The 1202-nt window shown below is 32.7% G+C and overlaps 1 protein-coding gene across 1 annotated transcript in view; it reads right to left on the bottom strand.

Moving 5' to 3' along the window:
* LOC106875572 (uncharacterized) overlaps window positions 1-1202 on the bottom strand; it is a 26762-nt gene that overhangs the window by 6638 nt on the left and 18922 nt on the right. Inside the window, exon 7 of the mRNA XM_014923777.2 lies at window positions 573-628. Coding sequence (XP_014779263.1) covers window positions 573-628 — 56 coding nt within the window. The remainder of the gene's footprint in view (window positions 1-572; window positions 629-1202) is intronic.

A 1202-nucleotide genomic window follows, 5' to 3' on the forward strand; every position in this document is an offset into this window, starting at 1 on the left:
TATATATATACATATATATATATATATATATATGCGACAGGCTTCTTTCAGTTTCCGTCTACCAAATCCACTCACAAGGCTTTGGTCAGCCCGAGGCTATAATAGAAGACACTTGCCCAAGGTGCCAAGCAGTGGGACTGAACCCAGAACCATGAGGTTGGTAAGCAAGCTACTTACCAGACAGCCACTCCTGCGCCTATAAATTTTCCATCAAAATTTATGGTTAATTTATTCCAACACTGTTTTAAAATTATTTCAATCAAGGCTGTCAAAATTTCGAGCTAATTTATGTTCCAAACACCAGCTTAATAACAATGATGTTATCTCAATAAATTCTTTATATTTCCCAAATTAAATGAAATACAATGTATTTTAACAGAAATATGGTAACAAAAGAGTTAGGATGGGAATTTAGCACTGCAAAAGACCAGTGTGCTAACTGGTGGATTTATCTGAAGAAAACCGAAGAAAAATTTTACACCATTTCAATGGTGATTCAGGAGGGAGTAGGGTGGGATGAAGTGAAGATAAACAGTCATGTCATAAATTGAAAAAGGAGGAAAATTACTTACCCCTAAATAAATCCCTGATAAATGTTGTTACAGATTTATCCCATACTTTGCAAGGCCTGGAATTAGAACAATGAAAATGGTAAACAAAGAAGATTAAATAAGCATTGTTTTGTTTCATTTGTGTATGACTAGATATACATAAACACACACACACACACACACCTGAGTACATGTGTGTGTGTGATGGTATATAACACCTTTTTGTTTTTATGAAAAATGTTTTTAAAAAAATAATCACACCAGGTGCAAAGTTGAACCTCTATAACAGTGATCCTCAACTGGCGTCCAGATAAGAGTCTTAGGAGTCCACAAAAACAAAATTGGAAATCCACAACAGAATTTTAACACTTTAACCACATTGTACGCCATATACGGTACATGGGTAACTGTCCCAACCTGCATCACGTACCACTATTGGTACACAGTGTAAATTTTAAAAAAATTTTTAAACTGATATTTTAATGAACTCAATCATTATTATATACAATTATGTTTTAGAAATGAAAGATAATAAGTAAATTTTGCAAATTTATAACATATATTCCTGTTTCATTATCAAAACTTATCAATAATAATAAAGTACAATAAGTAATATGAGGTTGTCAAGAAAGTTCTTGCGGTTTTTCACCT

This window comes from Octopus bimaculoides, chromosome 20, assembly GCF_001194135.2.
Source record: "Octopus bimaculoides isolate UCB-OBI-ISO-001 chromosome 20, ASM119413v2, whole genome shotgun sequence".
NCBI lineage: Eukaryota > Metazoa > Mollusca > Cephalopoda > Octopoda > Octopodidae > Octopus > Octopus bimaculoides.